The 18,905-nt window shown below is 49.4% G+C and overlaps 3 protein-coding genes across 17 annotated transcripts in view; 2 read left to right on the forward strand and 1 right to left on the reverse strand.

Moving 5' to 3' along the window:
- Positions 1–3,474, reverse strand: part of VPS52 (VPS52 subunit of GARP complex) — a 45,063-nt gene extending 41,589 nt beyond the window's left edge. For 10 of the 14 annotated variants that reach the window (XM_085565079.1, XM_085565077.1, XM_085565088.1 and 7 more), the window contains exons 1-5: positions 3,418–3,474; positions 3,223–3,295; positions 2,042–2,094; positions 1,851–1,926; positions 685–752 (exon numbers count right to left, since the gene is read on the reverse strand). In XM_085565079.1, the coding sequence (XP_085421205.1) occupies positions 685–752; positions 1,851–1,926; positions 2,042–2,094; positions 3,223–3,295; positions 3,418–3,456 (309 nt within the window). In that variant the 5' untranslated portion in view covers positions 3,457–3,474. The remainder of the gene's footprint in view (positions 1–684; positions 753–1,850; positions 1,927–2,041; positions 2,095–3,222; positions 3,296–3,417) is intronic. The other 4 variants (XM_085565078.1, XM_085565090.1, XM_085565089.1 and 1 more) reach the window with 1 other exon arrangement.
- Positions 3,475–3,505: 31 nt separating this feature from the next.
- On the forward strand, positions 3,506–15,979 carry RPS18 (ribosomal protein S18). The gene is made up of 6 exons (XM_021547676.4): positions 3,506–3,544; positions 6,065–6,163; positions 7,694–7,780; positions 11,780–11,881; positions 15,651–15,742; positions 15,842–15,979. Exons 1-6 carry the CDS (start codon positions 3,542–3,544, stop codon positions 15,915–15,917), a joined length of 459 nt encoding a protein of 152 aa, XP_021403351.1. The 5' UTR covers positions 3,506–3,541; the 3' UTR covers positions 15,918–15,979.
- Positions 15,980–16,121: 142 nt separating this feature from the next.
- Positions 16,122–18,905, forward strand: part of WDR46 (WD repeat domain 46) — a 38,291-nt gene continuing 35,507 nt past the window's right edge. For both annotated transcript variants that reach the window (XM_085565100.1, XM_085565101.1), the window contains exons 1-2: positions 16,122–18,458; positions 18,572–18,652. In XM_085565100.1, the coding sequence (XP_085421226.1) occupies positions 18,228–18,458; positions 18,572–18,652 (312 nt within the window). In that variant the 5' untranslated portion in view covers positions 16,122–18,227. The remainder of the gene's footprint in view (positions 18,459–18,571; positions 18,653–18,905) is intronic.

The following is an 18,905-nucleotide window of genomic DNA, read 5'->3' on the forward strand; positions in this document are numbered from 1 at the left end:
GTGCCACTTGGGGACATTTTGGGGACATTTGGGGCCATTTTCGGGCCACTTGGGGACACCTGGTGACACCTGGTGACAATTTGGGCCCATTTGGTGCCATTTTGGGGCCATTTGGTGACACCTGGGGACACTTGGTGACAATTTGTGCCCATTTGGTGCCATTTTGGTGCCACTTGGGGACATTTGGGGCCATTTTCGGGCCACTTGGGGACACCTGGTGACACCTGGTGACAATTTGAACCCATTTGGTGCCATTCTGGGGCCATTTGGCGACACCTGGTGACCCGTGGTGACCCCTGGTGCCACTTGGGGACATTTTGGGGACATTTGAGGCCATTTTGGGCCATTTTCGGGCCACCTGGGGACACCTGGTGACAATTTGTGCCCATTTGGTGCCATTTTGGTGCCACTTGGGGACATTTTGGGGACATTTGGGGCCATTTGGGGCCATTTTCGGGACACCTGGGGACACCTGGTGACAATTTGGGGACATTTGGTGCCATTTTGAGGCCATTTGGTGACACCTGGGGACACTTGGTGACAATCTGGGGACATTTGGAGCCCCTTGGTGCCATTTTGGTGCCATTTGGCGACACCTGGTGACCCGTGGTGACCCCTGGTGACCCTTGGGGACATTTTGGGGACATTTTGGGGACATTTGGGGACATTGGGGCCAGCACTGACCTCCAGGATGGCGTCGCAGGCGCTGATCTGGTTGTGGAGCTCCGCGATGTTCTCGCTCTCCCGGATGTCTGAGACGTCAAGGGACACTCGGGGACACTTGGGGACACTTGGGGACAAATTTGGGGACATTTGGGGATGTTTGGGGACACCTTGGGGATGAATTTTTGGGGATTTGGGGGCGTTTTGGGGCATTTTGAGGCCGTTTTGGGGCATTTTTGGGTGTTTGGTGACACTTTGGGGACATCTGGGACACCCTGGGGACACCTTGGGGACATTTTGGGGACACGTTTTGGAGCCAAATTTGGGGATTTTGGAGCCAAATTTGGGGATTTTGGAGCCAAATTCGGGGATTTTGGTGACGAATTTGGGGATTTTGGTGCCAAATTTTTCGGGATTTTGGTGCCAAATTTGGGGATTTTGGTGCTAAATTTGGGGATTTTAGAAATTTGGGGGATTTTGGAGCCAAATTTGGAGATTTTGGTGTCAAATCTGGGGATTTTGGAGCAAAATTTGGGGATTTTGGTGCCAAATTTGGGGGATTTTGGTGACGAATTTGGGGATTTTGGAGCCAAATTTGGGGATTTTGGCGCCAAATTTGGGGGATTTGGAGCCAAATTTGGGGGATTTTGGAGCCAAATTTGGGGAATTCGGAGCCAAATTTGGGGGATTTTGGAGCCAAAGTTGGGGATTTTGGAGCCAAAGTTGGGGATTTTGGTGTCAAATTGGGGGATTTTGGAGCCAAATTTGGGGATTTTGGTGCCAAATTTGGGGGATTTTGGTGACGAATTTGGGGATTTTGGAGCCAAATTTGGGGGATTTGGAGCCAAATTTGGGGATTTTAGAAATTTGGGGATTTTGGAGCCAAATTTGGGGATTTTGGAGCCAAATTTGGGGATTTTCGGGGATTGCGCCCTTGGGGACATTCGGGACATTTTGGGGATTTTTTGGGGACAAATTTTTTGGAATTTTGGGGCGTCTTGGGTCATTTTGAGGCAATTTTGGGGAATCTTGAGGCAATTTTGGGGCATTTTGAGGCGGTTTTGGGGCATTTTGAGGCGGTTTTGGCACATTTTTGGGGCTTTGGTGACACCGGGACACTTTGGGGACACTTCGGGGACATTTGGGGACATTTTGGGACAAATTTTGGGGACAATTTTGGGGGATACAGTCCTGGATCGAGGCCCTCTCCACCTCCTGCAGCTCCAGCTCCACCTGCCGGGAATACTGGCGCAGGTCCACGCCCTGAAAGGGAAATTTGGGGAGTTTTGGGACATTTTGGGGACTTTTGGGGATTTTTGGGGATTTTTTGGGGATTTTTGGGGATATTTTTGGGATATTTTGGGGAGGAGCCACTCACGGTCTGCAGCGCCTCCTGCACCAGGGCGTCCTCCAGGTTCTGCTGGATGTGCACTGGGAAAAATGGGAAAAATTGGGAAAAATGGGAAAAATTGGGGAAAAACGGGAAGAATTGGGGAAAAATTGGGGGAAAATCGGGAAAAATTGGGGAAAAATTGGGGAAAAATTGGGGACAATGGGAAAAATTGGGGAAAAATGGGAAAAATTGGGGGAAAATAAGAAAAATTGGGGAAATATTGGGAAAAATGGGAAAAATTGGGGGAAAATTGGGAAAAATGGGAAAAAATTGGGGAAAATGAGAAAAAATTGGGGAAAACAGGAAAAATTGGGGGAAATGGGAAAAATTGGGGAGAAATGGGAAAAAATTGAGGTAATGGCCCCGCCCCCTCATTATGCATTAATAACCCTGTCTCCCTAATGACCACACCCCCTCATTAAGTATTAATGACCTTTTCCCCATAATAGCCACGCCCCCTCATTAAGCATTGACTTTTCCCCACAATGGCCACGCCCCCTCATTAAGTATTAATGACCTTTTCCCCATAATAGCCACGCCCCTTCATTAAGCATTAATGACCTTTTCCCCATAATAGCCACGCCCCCTCATTAAGCATTGACTTTTCCCCACAATGGCCACGCCCCCTCATTAAGTATTAATGACCTTTTCCCCATAATAGCCACGCCCCTTCATTAAGCATTAATGACCTTTTCCCCATAATGGCCACGCCCCCTCATTAAGCATTAATGACCTTTTCCCCATAATAGCCACGCCCCCTCATTAAGTATTAATGACCCTGTCCCCATAATAGCCATGCCCCCTCATTAAGTATTAATGACCTTTTCCCCATAATGGCCACGCCCCCTCATTAAGCATTAATGACTGTCTCCCTAATAACCACGCCACCTCATTAAGAATTAATTATCCTGTCCTGTAACGACCACGCCCCCTCATTAAGCATTAACAACCCTGTCTCCCTAATAACCACTCCACCTCATTAAACATTAATTACCCCATTCCCTGCCATGGCCCCGCCCCTCCCCTTGGCCCCGCCCCTTTTCTTGACCCCGCTCCCTCATTGGCCCGCCCCTCCCCTTGGCCCCGCCCCTTTTCCTTGACCCCGCTCCCTCATTGGCCCGCCCCTCCCTTGGCCCCGCCCCTTTCCCTGGCCCCGCCCCTCTCACCGTCCAGCTCCGCCCCCTCCAGCTCCAGCTCCTCCTCCAGCTCCGCCTCCAGCGGCGCCTCCATCGCCGCCCCCTGCGGCACAGCGGCCCCGGTGAGCGCCTAACGCCGACCCCTGGCGGCTCCTCCCAAAAAACCCCAAAACCGCCCCAAAAAAACCCCCAAAAACCCTCCCGGGATCCCCCCTCCCCTCAAACCTCCCCCGCCGCCGGCGCCACCTCCGCCTGCGCCGCCATCTTGCCGAGGCGCGGCGCGTGACGTCACTTCCGCTTTCTCCCCCTCCTTCTTCCTCTCCGGCACAGCCCCGCGCCGGCCGCAGCCATGGTGAGCTCCGGGCGGCATCCGCCGCCATCGGCGAGCGGGGCGGGCGGCGGGCGGCGAGGAGGGCGCGGGGCGATGGCGGCGGCGCCGGGGGAGGCGGCGGGGCGGGAAGGGCGCGGCGGAGAGCGGCGATGGCGGCGGCAGGGAGGCCAATGTCCGACCTCCCCCCACCCCCCTCCCGCCATCTCTCCTCAGGTGTCATGGCGGCCCTCGCGCCCCTCACGGCGCGCTCGGCGCGAAACGGCCCCTAAATGTCCCACAAAATGTCCCACAAAATGTCCCCAAAGAGGCCGGAATTGTCCCAAACCCCCCCGAAAATATCCCCGGGCCCTTAAACTGTCCCAAATCCCTTTCCGCGTGTCCTCGATCCCCTCAAAACTGCCCCAAATCCCCTCAAAAGTGGCTCCAAGTCTGGGCAAAGGGACTCAAAATCCCCCAGAATTGTCCCCAAGTCACTAAGTGTCCCCAAAATGTCCCCAAATCCCTTTCAAATGTCCCAAGTCCCTTTCAAATGTCCCCAAGTTCCTAAAAGTGTCCCCAAAGTGTCCCAAATCCCTTTCAAATGTCCCCAAGTTCCTAAAAGTGTCCCCAAAATGTCCCAAATCCCTTTCTAATGTCCCCAAGTTCCTAAAAGTGTCCCCAAAATGTCTCAAATCCCTCTCAAATGTACCCAAATCCCTCAAAATCCCCCAAAGTGTCCCAAATCCCTTTCAAATGTCCCCAAGTTTGTAAAAGTGTCCCCAAAATGTCCCCAATCCCTTTCCATGTGTCCCTAAGTCTATAAAAGTGTCCCCAAAATGTCCCAAAATCCCTAAAAGTGTCCCCAAAATGTCCCCAAAACCCTTTCAAGTGTCCCCAAATCCCTAAAAGTGTCCCCACAATGTCCCAAATCCCTTTCAAATGTCCCCAAATTCTCTTCAAATGTCCCCAAGTCCCTTAAAGTGTCCCCAAAATGTCACAAATCCCTTTCAAATGTCCCCAAATCCCTAAAACTGTCCCCAAAGTGTCCCCAAGTCCCTTAAACTGTCCCCAAAATGTCCCCAAGTCTCTTAAAGTGTCCCCAAAATGTCCCCAATCCCTTTCCAAGTGTTCCTAAATCGCTAAAAGTGTCCCCAAAATGTCCCAAATCCCTTTCAAATGTCCCCAAATCCCTAAAAGTGTCCCCAAAATGTCCCCAATCCCTTTCCAAGTGTCCCTAAATCGCTAAAAGTGTCCCCAAAATGCCCCAAATCTTTTTCAAATGTCCCCAAGTCCCTAGAAGTGTCCCCAAAATGTCCCCAAGTTTCTTTCAAATGTCCCCAAATCCCTTTCAAATGTCCCTAAACCCCTAAAAGTGTCCCCAAAATGCCCCAAATCCCTTTCCAAGCGTCCCAAATCCCCCCGAAAGTGTCCCCAAGGTGTCCCCAAGCCCCTCCAGGTGTCCCCAGCCCCCCCAAATCCGCCTGAAATTCTCCTCGATCCCCCCAAAAACCATCCCGGGGCTGTCCCCAAGTGTCCCCAGATGTCGCCAAGTGTCCCCTCAGTCCCTGGTGATCCCCAGTGTCCCCCTCATGTCCCCACTGTCCCCTCGGTGTCCCCAATGTCCCCTCACTGTCCCCACTGTCCCCTCACTGTCCCCGCAGTCCCTGGTGCTCCCCAATGTCCCCATTGATGTCCCCAATGTCCCCTTGGTGTGATCCCAGTGTCCCCTCGGTCCCTGCTGTCCCCAATGTCCCTGCTGATGTCCCCACCGTCCCCTCGGTGTCCCCAATGTCCCCTCAGTCCCTGCTGTCCCCAATGTCCCCTCACTGTCCTTGATGTCCCCAATGTCCCCTTGATGTCCCCAGTGTCCCCAATGTCCCCTCACTGTCCCCAATGTCCCCTCACTGTCCCCATTGATGTCCCCTCAGTCCCTGCTGTCCCCGATGTCCCCTCACTGTCCCCAATGTCCTTAATGTCCCCTCGGTGTCCCCACAGTCACTCGTGATCCCCTCAGTTCCTGCTGTCCCCGATGTCCCCAATGTCCCCTCACTGTCCCCAATGTCCCCTCACTGTCCCCGATGTCCCCTCACTGTCCCCAATGTCCCATCACTCCCCAGTGTTCCCTCACTGTCCCCACTGTCCCCTCATTGTCCCCTCGCTGTCCCCAATGTCCCCTTGGTGTCCCCTTGGTGTCCCCAATGTCCCCTCACTGTCCCCAGTGTCCCTGATGTCCCCTCACTGTCCCCGATGTCGCCTCGGTGTCCCCAGTGTCCCCAATGTTCCCTCACTGTCCCTGATGTCCCCTCACTGTCCCCAGTGTCCCCAATGTCCCCTCGGTGTCCCCTCACTGTCCCCAATGTCCCCTCGATGTCCCCTCACTGTCCCCAATGTCCCCTCGGTGTCCCCTCGGTGTCCCCAATGTCCCCTCGGTGTCCCCTCGGTGTCCCCGCAGTCTCTGGTGATCCCCTCTGTCCCTGCTGTCCCCGATGTCCCCTCGGTGTCCCCTCGATGTCCCCTCGGTGTCCCCAATGTCCCCTCGGTGTCCCCTCGGTGTCCCCGCAGTCTCTGGTGATCCCCGAGAAGTTCCAGCACATCCTGCGGGTGCTGAACACCAACATCGACGGGCGGCGCAAGATCGCCTTCGCCATCACCGCCATCAAGGTGACACCGCGGGGACACCGTGGGGACAGGGACACAGACACCGTGGGGACAGGGACGGGGACACCGCGGGGACAGGGATGGGGACACTGCGGGGACACTGCGGGGACAGGGACACAGACACCGTGGGGACAGGGACACAGACACCGTGGGGACAGGGATGGGGACACCGCGGGGACAGGGATGGGGACACTGACAGAGACACCGCGGGGACAGGGATGGGGACACCGTGGGGACAGGGATGGGGACAGGGACAGAGACACTGACAGAGACACTGTGGGGACAGGGATGGGGACACTGACAGAGACACCGTGGGGACAGGGACGGGGACAGGGACAGGGGCACTGTGGGGACACTGACGGGGACAGGGACAGGGACACCGTGGGGACAGGGATGGGGACACCATGGGGATAGCGACAGGGACACCGTGGGGACAGTGACACAGACACCACGGGGACACCGTGGGGACAGTGACAGGGACACTGTGGGGACAGTGACACAGACACCATGGGGACACCGTGGGGACAGTGACAGGGACACTGTGGGGACAGGGACGAGGACACTGTGGGGACAGTGACACAGACACCATGGGGACACTGACAGGGGATTGGGGACACTTTGGTGGTAGTCTGAGGGGGTTGGGGACACTGACAGGGGGATGGGGACACTGACAGGGACACCGTGGGGACAGGGATGGGGACACCATGGGGATAGTGACAGGGACACCGTGGGGACAGTGACAGGGACACTGTGGGGACAGTGACAGGGACACTGTGGGGACAGGGACGAGGACACTGTGGGGACAGTGACACAGACACCATGGGGACACTGACAGGGGATTGGGGACACTTTGGTGGTAGTCTGAGGGGGCTGGGGACACTGACAGGGGGATGGGGACACGATTGGGGACACTGCCAGGGACACCGTGGGGACAGGGATGGAGGCACCACGGGGACAGGGACGGGGACAGGGACGGGGACACCGTGGGGACAGGGATGGGGACACTGGCAGGGACACCGTGGGGACACCGACAGGGAATTGGGGACACGATTGGGGACAATGCCAGGGGATGGGGACACTGCCAGGGGGTTGGGGACACGATTGGGGACACTGCCAGGGGGGTGGTGACACTGCCAGGGTGGTGATGACACTGCCACGGGGTTGGGGACACGATTGGGGACAATGCCAGGGGGGTGGTGACACTGCCAGGGGGTTGGGGACACGATTGGGGACAATGCCAGGGGGGTGGTGACACTGCCACGGGGTTGGGGACACGATTGGGGACAATGCCAGGGGGATGGTGACACTGCCACGGTGGTGGTGACACTGCCACGGGGTTGGGGACACGATTGGGGACACAGCTGTGGGGTGGTGACACTGCCAGCATTGGGGACACTTCGGTGACACTCTGAGGGGGTTGGGGACACTTTTGAGGGCCATGGTGACACCTGGAGGGGTTTGGGGACACCTCGGTGGCCTTGCGGGGCTGCCACCCCGTTTTTGTCACCGTTGTCACCCCGTTTGTCCCCGCAGGGCGTGGGGCGGCGCTACGCCCACGTGGTGCTGCGCAAGGCCGACATCGACCTGACCAAGCGCGCCGGGGAGCTCACCGAGGACGAGGTGGCACCTTGGGGACATCTGGGGACACTTTGGGGACACCTTGGGGACACTTTGGGGACACCTTGGGGACAATTCCAGAGGGTTTGGGGACAATTCCAGGGGGTTTTGGGGAGGTTTGGAGTGGATTTGGCTCCGACATCGACCTGACCAAACACGTCAGGAGCTCACCGAGGACGAGGTGGCACCTTGGGGACATCTGGGGACACTTTGGGGACACTTTGGGGACAATTCCAGAGGGTTTGGGGACAATTCCAGAGGGTTTGGGGACAATTCCAGGGGTTTTGGGGAGGTTTGATGGGGTTTTGGGGAGGTTTGGAGTGGATTTGGGGCCGACATCGACCTGACCAAGCGCGCCGGGGAGCTCACCGAGGACGAGGTGGCACCTTGGGGACATCTGGGGACACTTGGGGACACCTTGGGGACACTTTGGGGACAATTCTGGGGGGTTTGGGGACAATTCCTGGGGGTTTGGGGACAATTCCAGGGGTTTTGGGGAGGTTTGATGGGGTTTTGGGGAGGCTTGGAGTGGATTTGGGTCCGACATCGACCTGACCAAACACGTCAGGAGCTCACCGAGGACGAGGTGGCACCTTGGGGACATCTGGGGACACTTTGGGGACACTTTGGGGACAATTCCAGAGGGTTTGGGGACAATTCCAGAGGGTTTGGGGACAATTCCAGGGGTTTTGGGGAGGTTTGATGGGGTTTTGGGGAGGTTTGGAGTGGATTTGGGTCCGACATCGACCTGGCCAAGCGCGCCGGGGAGCTCACCGAGGACGAGGTGGCACCTTGGGGACATCTGGGGACACCTTGGGGACAATTCTGGGGGGTTTGGGGACAATTCCAGGGGATTTGGGGTGGTTTGAGGGGTTTTTGGGGAGGTTTGAGGGGGTTTTGGGGAGGTTTGGAGTGGATTTGGGTCCGACATCGACCTGGCCAAGCGCGCCGGGAGCTCACCGAGGACGAGGTGGCACCTTGGGGACACTTTGGGGACAATTTGGGGACATTTTTGGTGGCCATGGGGACACTTTGGGGCCATTTTGGGATTTTTTGGTGATGATTTTTGTGCTATTTGAGCCATTTTTGGTGTTATTTGGGTGCACATTTTGAGTTTTTTGCCCCAGTTTTGGGTTTCTCTGTCCCGCTGTTTTTTGGGACACTTTGGTGACATTTTGGTGACAATTTGGGGACATTTTGGGGACACTTTGGGGACACTTTGGGCTGAGTTTTGAGCCATTTTTTGTGCTATTTCAGCCATTTTTTCTGCGATTCAGGTGCAGTTTTTTGGGGGTTTTTGCCCCAATTTTGACATTTTCAGTCCCACTGTTTTTTGGGACACTTTGGGGACATTTTGGGGACAATTTGGGGACAATTTGGGCTGTTTTGGGCCATTTTTTGTGCTATTTCATCCATTTTTTCTGTGATTCAGGTCCAGTTTTTGGGTTTTTTTGCCCCAATTTTGACATTTTCTGTCCCACTGTTTTTTGGGATAATTTGGGGACATTTTGGGGACATTTTTGGTGGCCATGGGGACACTTTGGGGCCATTTTGGGATTTTTTGGTGTTCATTTTTATGCTCTTTGAGCCATTTTTGGCATTATTTGGGTGCACTTTTGGGGTTTTTTGCCCCAATTTTGGGTTTCTCTGTCCCGCTGTTTTTTGGGACACTTTGGGGACAATTTGGGGACAATTTGGGCTGTTTTGAGCCATTTTTTGTGCTATTTCAGCCATTTTTTCTGCGATTCAGGTGCAGATTTTGGGTTTTTTTGCCCCAATTTTGACGTTTTCTGTCCCGCTGTTTTTTGGGACAATTTGGGGACATTTTGGGGACAATTTGGGGACATTTTGGGCTGAGTTTTGAGCCATTTTTTGTGCTATTTCAGCCATTTTTTCTTCAATTCAGGTGCAGATTTTGGGTTTTTTTGCCCCAATTTTGACGTTTTCTGTCCCGCTGTTTTTTGGGACACTTTGGTGACAATTTGGTGACAATTTGGGGACACTTTGGGCTGTTTTGAGCCATTTTTTGTGCTATTTCAGCCATTTTTTCTGCGATTCAGGTGCAGTTTTTTGGGGGTTTTTGCCCCAATTTTGACATTTTCAGTCCCACTGTTTTTTGGGACACTTTGGGGACATTTTGGGGACAATTTGGGGACATTTTGAGGACACTTTGGGGACATTTTGAGGACACTTTGGGCTGTTTTGGGCCATTTTTTGTGCTATTTCAGCCATTTTTTCTGTGATTCAGGTCCAGTTTTTGGGTTTTTTTGCCCCAATTTTGACATTTTCTGTCCCACTGTTTTTTGGGATAATTTGGGGACATTTTGGGGACATTTTTGGTGGCCGTGGAGACACTTTGGGGCCATTTTGGGATTTTTTGGTGTTCATTTTTATGCTCTTTGAGCCATTTTTGGCATTATTTGGGTGCACTTTTTTGGTTTTTTGTCCCAATTTTGGGTTTCTCTGTCCTGTTTTTTGGGACACTTTGGGGACACTTTGGGGACAATTTGGGGACATTTTGGGGACATTTTGGGGACATTTTGGGGACATTTTGGGGACACTTTGGGCTGAGTTTTGAGCCATTTTTTGTGCTATTTCATCCATTTTTTCTGTGATTCAGGTCCAGTTTTTTGGGCTTTTTTGCCCCAATTTTGACATTTTCTGTCCCGCTGTTTTTTGGGACAATTTGGGGACATTTTGGGGATATTTTGGGGACATTTTGGGGACATTTTGGGGACAATTTGGGGACAATTTGGGCTGTTTTGAGCCATTTTTTGTGCTATTTCAGCCATTTTTTCTGCGATTCAGGTGCAGATTTTGGGTTTTTTTGCCCCAGTTTTGACATTTTCTGTCCCGCTGTTTTTTGGGACACTTTGGGAACATTTTGGGGACAATCTGGGGACACTTTGGGCTGTTTTGGGCCATTTTTTGTGCTATTTCATCCATTTTTTCTGCGATTCAGGTGCAGTTTTTGGGTTTTTTTGCCCCAATTTTGACATTTTCTGTCCCGATGTTTTTTGGGACACTTCGGGAACATTTTGGGGACACTTTGGGCTGAGTTTTGAGCCATTTTTTGTTGTATTTCGTATTTCATCCATTTTTTCTGCGATTCAGGTGCAGTTTTTTGGGGGTTTTTGCCCCAATTTTGACATTTTCTGTCCAGCTGTTTTTTGGGACACTTTGGGGACATTTTGGGGACATTTTGGGGACACTTTGGGCTGTTTTGGGCCATTTTTTGTGCTATTTCAGCCATTTTTTCTGCGATTCAGGTGCAGATTTTGGGTTTTTTTGCCCCAGTTTTGACATTTTCTGTCCCGCTGTTTTTTGGGACACTTTGGGAACATTTTGGGGACAATCTGGGGACACTTTGGGCTGTTTTGGGCCATTTTTTGTGCTATTTCAGCCATTTTTTCTGCGATTCAGGTGCAGTTTTTGGGGTTTTTGCCCCAATTTTGACATTTTCTGTCCAGCTGTTTTTTGGGACAATTTGGGGATAATTTGGGGACACTTTGGGCTGAGTTTTGAGCCATTTTTTGTGCTATTTCAGCCATTTTTTCTGCAATTCAGGTGCAGATTTTGGGGTTTTTGCCCCAATTTTGACATTTTCTGTCCCGCTGTTTTTTGGGACACTTTGGGGACATTTTGGGGACAGTTTGGGGACACTTTGGGCTGAGTTTTGAGCCATTTTTTGTGCTATTTCAGCCATTTTTTCTGCGATTCAGGTGCAGTTTTGGGGGTTTTTTGCCCCAATTTTGACATTTTCTGTCCCACTGTTTTTTGGGACACTTTGGGAACATTTTGGGGACAATCTGGGGACACTTTGGGCTGAGTTTTGAGCCATTTTTTGTGCTATTTCAGCCATTTTTTCTGCCATTCAGGTGCAGTTTTTGGGGTTTTTTGCCCCAATTTTGACATTTTCTGTCCCGCTGTTTTTTGGGACAATTTGGGGACAATTTGGGGACATTTTGGGGACCCTGTGACATCCGTGTCCCCTGTCCCCAGGTGGAGAGGGTGATCACCATCATGCAGAACCCCCGGCAGTACAAAATCCCCGACTGGTTCCTCAACAGGCAGAAGGACGTCAAGGACGGCAAATACTCCCAGGTGTGTCCCAAAATCTCCCAAATTTTCCCCAAAACGTCCCCCCAAAACGTCCCCTGGCTGCCACACCTCCCCCAACTCCTTTTCCCCCATTTCCCCTTTTTTATCCCCATTTTCCCCTCTACTTTTCTCATTATTTTGCATTTTACGCCCATTTTTCCTGCCTTTATTTTCATTTTTTCTCCACGTTTTTCTCTTTTTTTCCCCTTTACTTCATGTTTTTTACAATTTTACCACAATTTCCCCCCATTTTTTCAAATTTTCTCCCCATTTTATCCTCATTTTTTCCCATTTCCCAATTTTTCCCAATTTCCACATTTCTCCTTCCATTTCCCCCCATTTTTTCCCATTTCTCCCCCATTTTTTCCCATTTTCCCCCTTTTTTCTCAATTTCCCCCATTTTCCCCAATTTTTTTCCCATTTTTCCCCCATTTCTCCACAATTTCCCCAGTTTTTCCCCAATTTCCCCCATTTTCCCCCTTTTTTTCCCATTTCTTCCCTTTTTTCTCAATTTTCCCCATTTCTCCCCCATTTTTTCTCATTTCCCCCATTTTTCCCCAATTTCTCCACAATTTCCCCATTTCCCCCCATTTTTTTCCCATTTCCCCCATTTTTCCCCTATTTCCCCCCATTTTTCCCCATTTCTCCCCCATTTTTTCCCCTTTTCCCCCTTTTCCCCATTTCCTCCCTTTTTTCTCAATTTCCCCCATTTCTCCCCTCATTTTTCCCATTTCTCCCCATTTTTCCCCCATTTCTCCACAATTTTCCCATTTTTTCCCCGTTTTTTCCCATTTCCCCAATTTTTCACAATTTCTCAATTTTTTCCCTATTTTTCCCCCATTTCCCCCATTTCTCCCTCATTTTTTCCCATTTTCCCCCTTTCCTCCCTTTTTTCTCAATTTCCCCCATTTCTCCCCCCCTTTTTCCCATTTTCCCCAATTTTCTTCCAATTCCCCCCCTTGTTTTTCCCAATTTCACTCCAATTTTCCCATTTCCTCCCTAAATTTGCCCAATTTTCTCCCATGTCTCCCCCCATTTTTTTCCCCCCCGTTTTCCCAATTTTCACTCCAATTTTCCCATTTCCCCCGAATTTTCCCAAATTTCCCCAATTTTTTCCCATTCCCCCCCCTTTTTTCCCCTCTATTTTTCCCAATTTCATGTTTTTTTCCTTTTCCCCTGTTTTTCCCAATTTCCCCCATTTTTCCCTTTTCCCATTTCCCCATTTTCCCCAATTTCCCCCCATTTTTCTCCCTGTTTTTCCCAATTTCACTCTGAATTTTCCCATTTCCCCCCCAAATTTCCCCAATTTTTTCCCGTTTCCCCCATTTTTTCTCCAATTTTCCCAATTTCTCCCATTCTCCCACCCGTTTTCCCCCCTTTTTTCCCATTTTTCCAGTTTCCCCCATTTTTCCCAATTTTTCTCCCTGTTTTTCCCAATTTCACTCCAATTTTCCCATTTCCTCCCCAAATTTCCCCAAATTTCCCCGAATTTGCCCAAATTTGCCCAAATTTTCCCCATTTCCCAGGTCCTGGCCAACGGGCTGGACACCGTTTTACCTCATTTTCCCCCAATTTTCCCCATTTTTTCCCATTTCCTCCCCAAATTTTCCCCAAATTCCACCAAATTTCCCCAAATTTTCCCCAAATTTCCCCGAATTTGCCCAAATTTGCCCAAATTTTCCCCATTTCCCAGGTGCTGGTCAATGGGCTTGGACAACATTTTACCTCATTTTCCCCCAATTTTTCCCCATTTTTTCCCATTTCCTCCCCAAATTTTCCCCAAATTTCCCCAAATTTTCCCCAAATTACCCGAATTTGCCCAAATTTGCCCAAATTTTCCCCATTTCCCAGGTCCTGGCCAATGGGCTGGACAACGTTTTACCTCATTTTCCCCCAATTTTTCCCCATTTTTTCCCATTTCCTCCCCAAATTTTCCCCAAATTCCACCAAATTTCCCCAAATTTTCCCCGAATTTGCCCAAATTTCCCCAAATTTTCCCCATTTCCCAGGTCCTGGCCAACGGGCTGGACAACATTTTACCTCATTTTCCCCCAATTTTTCCCCATTTTTTCCCATTTCCTCCCCAAATTTTCCCCAAATTCCACCAAATTTCCCCAAATTTTCCCCAAATTCCCCGAATTTGCCCAAATTTGCCCAAATTTTCCCCATTTCCCAGGTGCTGGCCAACGGGCTTGGACAACTTTTTACCTCATTTTCCCCCAATTTTTCCCCATTTTTTCCCATTTCCTCCCCAAATTTTCCCATTTCCTCCCCAAATTTTCCCCAAATTTCCCCAAATTCCACCAAATTTCCCCGAATTTCCCCAAATTTGCCCAAATTTTCCCCATTTCCCAGGTCCTGGCCAATGGGCTGGACAACGTTTTACCTCATTTTCCCCCGATTTTCCCCATTTCCTCCCCAAATTTTCCCCAAATTTCCCCAAATTCCACCAAATTCCACCAAATTTCCCCGAATTTGCCCGAATTTGCCCAAATTTTCCCCATTTCCCAGGTCCTGGCCAATGGGCTTGGACAACATTTTACCTCTTTTTCCCCCCATTTTCCCCCATTTTTTCCCATTTCCTCCCCAAATTCCACCAAATTTCCCCAAATTTTCCCCAACTTTCCCTGAATTTGCCCAAATTTCCCCAAATTTTCCCCATTTCCCAGGTCCTGGCCAACGGGCTGGACAACATTTTACCTCATTTTCCCCCCATTTTCCCCCATTTTTTCCCATTTCCTCCCCAAATTTTCCCCAAATTTCCCCAAATTTTCCCCAAATTTCCCCAAATTTTCCCCAAATTACCCGAATTTGCCCAAATTTGCCCAAATTTTCCCCATTTCCCAGGTCCTGGCCAATGGGCTGGACAACGTTTTACCTCATTTTCCCCCAATTTTCCCCCAATTTTTCCCATTTCCTCCCCAAATTTTCCCCAAATTCCACCAAATTTCCCCGAATTTGCCCAAATTTGCCCAAATTTCCCCAAATTTTCCCCATTTCCCAGGTGCTGGCCAACGGGCTGGACAACGTTTTACCTCTTTTTCCCCCAATTTTTCCCCATTTATTCCCATTTCCTCCCCAAATTTCCCCAAATTTTCCCCGTTTTCCAGGTCCTGGCCAACGGGCTGGACAACGTTTTACCTCATTTTCCCCCAATTTTCCCCCATTTTTTCCCATTTCCTCCCCAATTTTTCCCCAAATTTCCCCAAATTCCACCAAATTTCCTCAAATTTCCCCAAATTTCCCCAAATTTTCCCCATTTCCCAGGTCCTGGCCAACGGGCTTGGACAACGTTTTACCTCATTTTCCCCCAATTTTCCCCCATTTTTTCCCATTTCCTCCCCAAATTTTCCCCAAATTTTCCCCAAATTTCCCCAAATTTTCCCCAAATTTCCCCAAATTTGCCCAAATTTGCCCAAATTTTCCCCATTTCCCAGGTCCTGGCCAACGGGCTTGGACAACATTTTACCTCATTTTCCCCCAATTTTTCCCCATTTTTTCCCATTTCCTCCCCAAATTTCCCCAAATTCCACCAAATTTCCCCCAAATTTCCCCGAATTTGCCCAAATTTGCCCAAATTTTCCCCATTTCCCAGGTGCTGGCCAATGGGCTGGACAACGTTTTACCTCATTTTCCCCCAATTTTCCCCCATTTCCTCCCCAAATTTTCCCCAAATTTCCCCAAATTCCACCAAATTTCCCCAAATTCCACCAAATTTCCCCGAATTTGCCCAAATTTGCCCAAATTTGCCCAAATTTTCCCCATTTCCCAGGTGCTGGCCAACGGGCTGGACAACAAACTGCGCGAGGACCTGGAGCGCCTGAAGAAAATCCGCGCCCACCGCGGCCTGCGCCACTTTTGGGGGTAAATCCGGGGATTTTGGGAAAATCCCGACTGAAATCCACAATTTTTGCCCCAAATTTTCCCGAATTCCCCGGAATTCACCCCGATTTTTCCCCGCAGGCTGAGGGTGCGGGGGCAGCACACCAAGACCACCGGGCGCCGCGGAAGAACCGTCGGCGTCTCCAAGAAAAAATGAGGAGAAAAAGGGGAAATTGGGGAATTTCGGGAATGCCGGGAATAAAAGAGGAGAATTCGGGAGAGTGTGAGTGGAGTTTTGGGGGGAAAACGGGGGGAAATGGGAAAAATGGGAAATAATGAGGAAAAATGGGGAAAAATGAGGAACAAAATGTGGAAAATTAAGGGGAAAATTGAGGGGAAAATGGGAGAAAATGAGGGGAAAAATGGGGAAATTTGGGAAAATTTGGGGAAAATGGGAAAATTGGAGTGAAATTGGGAAAAATGGGGGAGAAAATGAGAAAATGGGGAAAAAATGAGGGGAGAAATGGGAAAAACAAGGGGGGGAAATGGGAGGAAATTGGGCGAATTTGGGGAAATTTGGGGAGGAAATGGGAAAATTGGAACAAAAATTGGGGAAAATGGGGGAGAAAATGAGAAAATGGGGGGGGGAAAAGAAGGGGGGGAAATGGGAGAAAATTGGGCAAATTTGGTGAAATTTGGGAAAATTGAGGGAAAAAATGGGGAAAAATGAGGGGGAAAATGGGGGAAAAAATGAGGGGAAAATGGGGAAAATTGGGAAAATGAGGAAAAGGGGAAAATTAAGGGGAAAATGGAAAAAAATGGGGAAAATTGAAGGGAAAATGGGAAAAATGGGAAAAATGAGGAAAAAAATGGGGAAAATAAGGGGAAAATGGGGGAAAATGGGGAAAAAATGGGGAAAAATGAGGGAATAAAGGGGAAATTTGGGAATTTTGGGAATCCCGGGAATAAAAGATTTCAGGAGCATCCGAGTGGAAATTTGGGGGGAAAATGGGGAAAAATGAGGCAAAAAAACTGGGGGGAAATGAGGAAAAAATGAGGGGGAAAATGGGGAAAATTGAGGGGAAAATGAGGAAAAACACTGCGGAAAATTGAGGAAAAAATGAGGGGAAAATGGGGAAAAATGAGGAAAAAATGGGGGAAAATTAAAAAATGGAGAAATTTGAGGAGAAAATGCGAGAAAATGGGGAAAAATGAGGAAACAAACGGGAAAAATGGGAAAAAATGAGAAAAAAATGGGGAAAAAACGGGGAAAATTGGAAAAAAGGGAAAAATGGGGAAATTTGAGGGAAAAAATGGGAAAAATGGGAAAAAATGGGGAAAAAACGGGGAATATGAGGGGAAAATTGGAAAAAAGGGAAAAATGGGGAAATTTGAGGGAAAAAATGGGAAAAATGAGGGGGAAATGGGGATAATGAATTTATTTTGGGGTTAGAAGTGGAGGTTTTGGGGAAAAATGAGGAAAAAAGGGAAACAAGGAAAGAAGAGGAAGAAAAATGAAGTTTTTTAGAATTTGGAATTTTGGAGATTAAAAATGGATTTTTGGGGATTAAAAATGGATTTTTTCTAAATTAAAACCGCATTTTTTTCTAAATTAAAAATTAGGATTTTTTCGGAATTAAAAATTGATTTTTTCGGACTTTAAAATGATTTTTTTTATAAATAAAAATGGATTTTTGGGGATTAAAAATTGACTTTTTAGGAATTAAAACCGAATTTTTTCTAAATTAAAAATTGGGATTTTTTTTCTGAATTAAAAATGGAATTTTTCGGAATTAAAAGTGAATTTTTGGGAAATAAAAACGAATTTTTTGGGATTTAAAAGTGGATTTTTGGTATTTAAAAACTTTTTTTTGGGAATTAAAAATGGGTATTTTTTAAATTCAAAGTGGATTTTTTCCAAATTAAAAATTGATTTTTTTTTAATTTAAATATGATTTTTTGGGAATTTAAATTTGGTCTTGGGGACTTATAAACGGATTTTTGGGTATTAAAAATGGATTTTTGGGAATGGAAATTTGATTTTTTTAAAATTAAAAATGGAATTTTTTTGGGGGGAAAAATGGGATTTAGGGAATAAATGGGATTTTTTGGGGATTTTTTGGGAATTTAAATTTGGTTTTTGGGAATTAAAAATGGATTTTTGTGAATGGAAATTTGATTTTTTTTTAATTAAAAAGGAATTTTTTTGGGGGGGAAATGGGATTTAGGGAATAAATGGGATTTTTTGGGGAAAAATTGGATTTTTTTGGGGGAGAAATGTGATTTTTAGGGAAAAATGGGATTTTTTGAGGGGGGGAAATGGGATTTTTAGGGAGGGAAAAAATGGGATTTTTTTGGGGGGAAATATTGGAATTTTTGGGGGGGCGGAATTGGGATTTTTTTGGGGGGAAAAACGGGATTTTGGAAGCCCCAAAATTTGGGAAAATAAACCCGGAAGTGGCGGGCGGAGATTTGCCCTCAACAAAGATGGCGGCGGCCACGTCCGCGCTGCGCGCCCTCGCTCAAAATGGTGCCGCCCTCGACAGAGATGGCGCTGCCCACAGCAAAGATGGCGCCCGCGCTTCACTCAATACCCGCCTTGCCCTACACCAAGATGGCGCCTCCGCCCTCAACCCCTTCCCCGCGCCGCCTCGCTCTGATTGGCCACGCTTTGCCCGCGCTTCATCGCGATTGGCTGCGCCTGGGGAAGTGGGCGTGGCGCGCGCACGCGGTGGCGATGGCGGGCGGCGTGTCCGGGGTGAGTGAGGGGAAGGGAGGGAAGGGAGGGGGAAAATGCCCAAATTCGGGCGGATTTTGGGGGTCCCCGGGGGATTTTTGGGGGGTCCTGAGCTGAGGGTGCTTCCCCCGCAGAGGACGGACCCGTTCCCCGGGCCGGCGCCGGTGCCGCGGGCCGGAGTGAAGCGGTTCCTGCGGGAGAGCGGCGAGAGAGCGGTACCGGGGAATTGAATCAGCTGGGGGATGAGGGGATTGGGGGGAATGAGGGGGTTTGGGGGGGAATGAGGGGATTTGGGGGGGAATGAGGGGATTTGGGGGGTCCTGAAGGGATTTTGGGGGGAATGAGGGGGTTTGGGGGGGAATGAGGGGATTTGGGGGGTCCTGAAGGGATTTTGGGGGGAATGAGGGATTTTTATGGGAAATAGGAGAGATTTTGGGGAATCCTGAGGGGATTTTGGGGGATCTGAGG

The sequence above is a fragment of the Lonchura striata genome, chromosome 35, assembly GCF_050655825.1.
Source record: "Lonchura striata isolate lonStrDom1 chromosome 35, ASM5065582v1, whole genome shotgun sequence".
Taxonomy (NCBI): domain Eukaryota; kingdom Metazoa; phylum Chordata; class Aves; order Passeriformes; family Estrildidae; genus Lonchura; species Lonchura striata.

Bases quoted from the DNA above. Each gene is read 5' to 3' on its own strand.
- RPS18 (XM_021547676.4), top strand. The intron at 6,164-7,693 runs GTGACACCGCGG...TTGTCCCCGCAG, and splicing joins TCGCCATCACCGCCATCAAG to GGCGTGGGGCGGCGCTACGC. The intron at 7,781-11,779 runs GTGGCACCTTGG...CCCTGTCCCCAG, and splicing joins GGGAGCTCACCGAGGACGAG to GTGGAGAGGGTGATCACCAT.